Here is a 1,042-nt window from a genome sequence, read left to right as displayed (position 1 = left end):
AGAATTTAATGCCAGCAAAGGATGGTTTGATAATTTTAGGAAGAGGTTTGGCTTTGAAAACATCAAGACAACAGGAGAAGCAGCTTCTGCCAACCAAGAGGCAGCAGATGAGTTTCCAGAGACCACTAAGAAAATAATTGAGGAGAAAGTATATCTGCCTGAATAGGTTTTTAATGCAGGGGAAAGCGTCCTATTCTAGGAGGAAAATGCCACAAAGTACATTTATTAGTAAGAAAGAAAAGTGAGCACCAGGATGGAAGGCAGGAAGGGCTAGGATAATGCTACTGTTTTGTACAGATGCAGTTGGGTTTATGATGAGATCTGTCCTTAGCCATAAAGCTGCCAACCCCTGAGCCTTGGAGGGAAAAGATAAACACCAGCTGCCAGTCTTTCGGTTGTACGACAAGAAAGCCTGCACAATGAGAACACTCTTTCTGGATTGGTTGCATTAATGCTTTGTCCCTGAAGTCAGGAAATGCCTTGACAGTGAGGGACTGCCTTTTAAAGTTCTTTTGGACAGCGGACAGCGGGGCTTCAAGATGGTGTCAGTTATATCAGTGAAGGAGAAGAAACCCATGGATGTCAAACTAGGGGAGCTGCCAAGCTGGATTTTGATGTGGGATTTCACCCCTGAAGGCATTGTTGGAGCCTTTCAAAGAGGTTACTACCGGTATCACAACAAGTACATCGATGTGAAGAAGGGGAGCTTTGCTGGGATTTCTATGATACTGGGAGCTTATGTGCTTTTCAACTACTGCATTTCTTACAAGGAGCTGAAACATGAGCGGCGACGCAAGTACCACTGAAGAGGGGACCATGCCGGGGGCGTACTCTGCACTTGTGACCTTGACCTTCTTGGCCCTGCACCCTCTGTGAGGAACTCCATCATTGCTGAATCCCTTTCATATCCTAGTGACAATTGACCTCCAAATAAAAGATGACTGGTATGTGTAAAAAAAATAAAATAAAGTTCTTTTGATATTGGCCAGTGCCCTGGACCACCTAGAACCCCAAGAGTTTAACACTGTAGGTGTCAAAGTGG

The 1,042-nt window shown here is 44.6% G+C and overlaps 1 protein-coding gene across 2 annotated transcripts; it reads left to right on the top strand.

Moving 5' to 3' along the window:
* Positions 1–539: 539 nt before the first annotated feature.
* On the top strand, positions 540–809 carry LOC105875873 (ATP synthase F(0) complex subunit f, mitochondrial-like). Of its 2 annotated transcripts, XM_012773281.2 has the most exons (2): positions 540–660; positions 778–809. In XM_012773281.2, the coding sequence occupies exons 1-2, from the start codon at positions 540–542 to the stop codon at positions 804–806; spliced, it is 150 nt and encodes a 49-aa protein (XP_012628735.2). In that variant the 3' UTR covers positions 807–809. The 2 variants fall into 2 exon arrangements, with proteins under 2 accessions (XP_012628735.2, XP_012628734.2); XM_012773280.2 differs by having other exon boundaries at positions 540–809.
* The last annotated feature ends 233 nt before the right edge of the window (positions 810–1,042 follow it).

The sequence above is a fragment of the Microcebus murinus genome, chromosome 5 (assembly GCF_040939455.1).
Source record: "Microcebus murinus isolate Inina chromosome 5, M.murinus_Inina_mat1.0, whole genome shotgun sequence".
NCBI classification, from domain to species: Eukaryota; Metazoa; Chordata; class Mammalia; order Primates; family Cheirogaleidae; genus Microcebus; species Microcebus murinus.
The sequence above is the reverse complement of the archived record's forward strand: the minus strand, read 5'-3'. Positions and strand labels throughout refer to the sequence as shown.

Excerpts from the sequence above, each read along its gene's own strand:
- LOC105875873 (XM_012773280.2), top strand. The coding sequence starts at position 540 with ATGGTGTCAGTTATATCAGTGAAGGAGAAGAAACCCATGGATGTCAAA.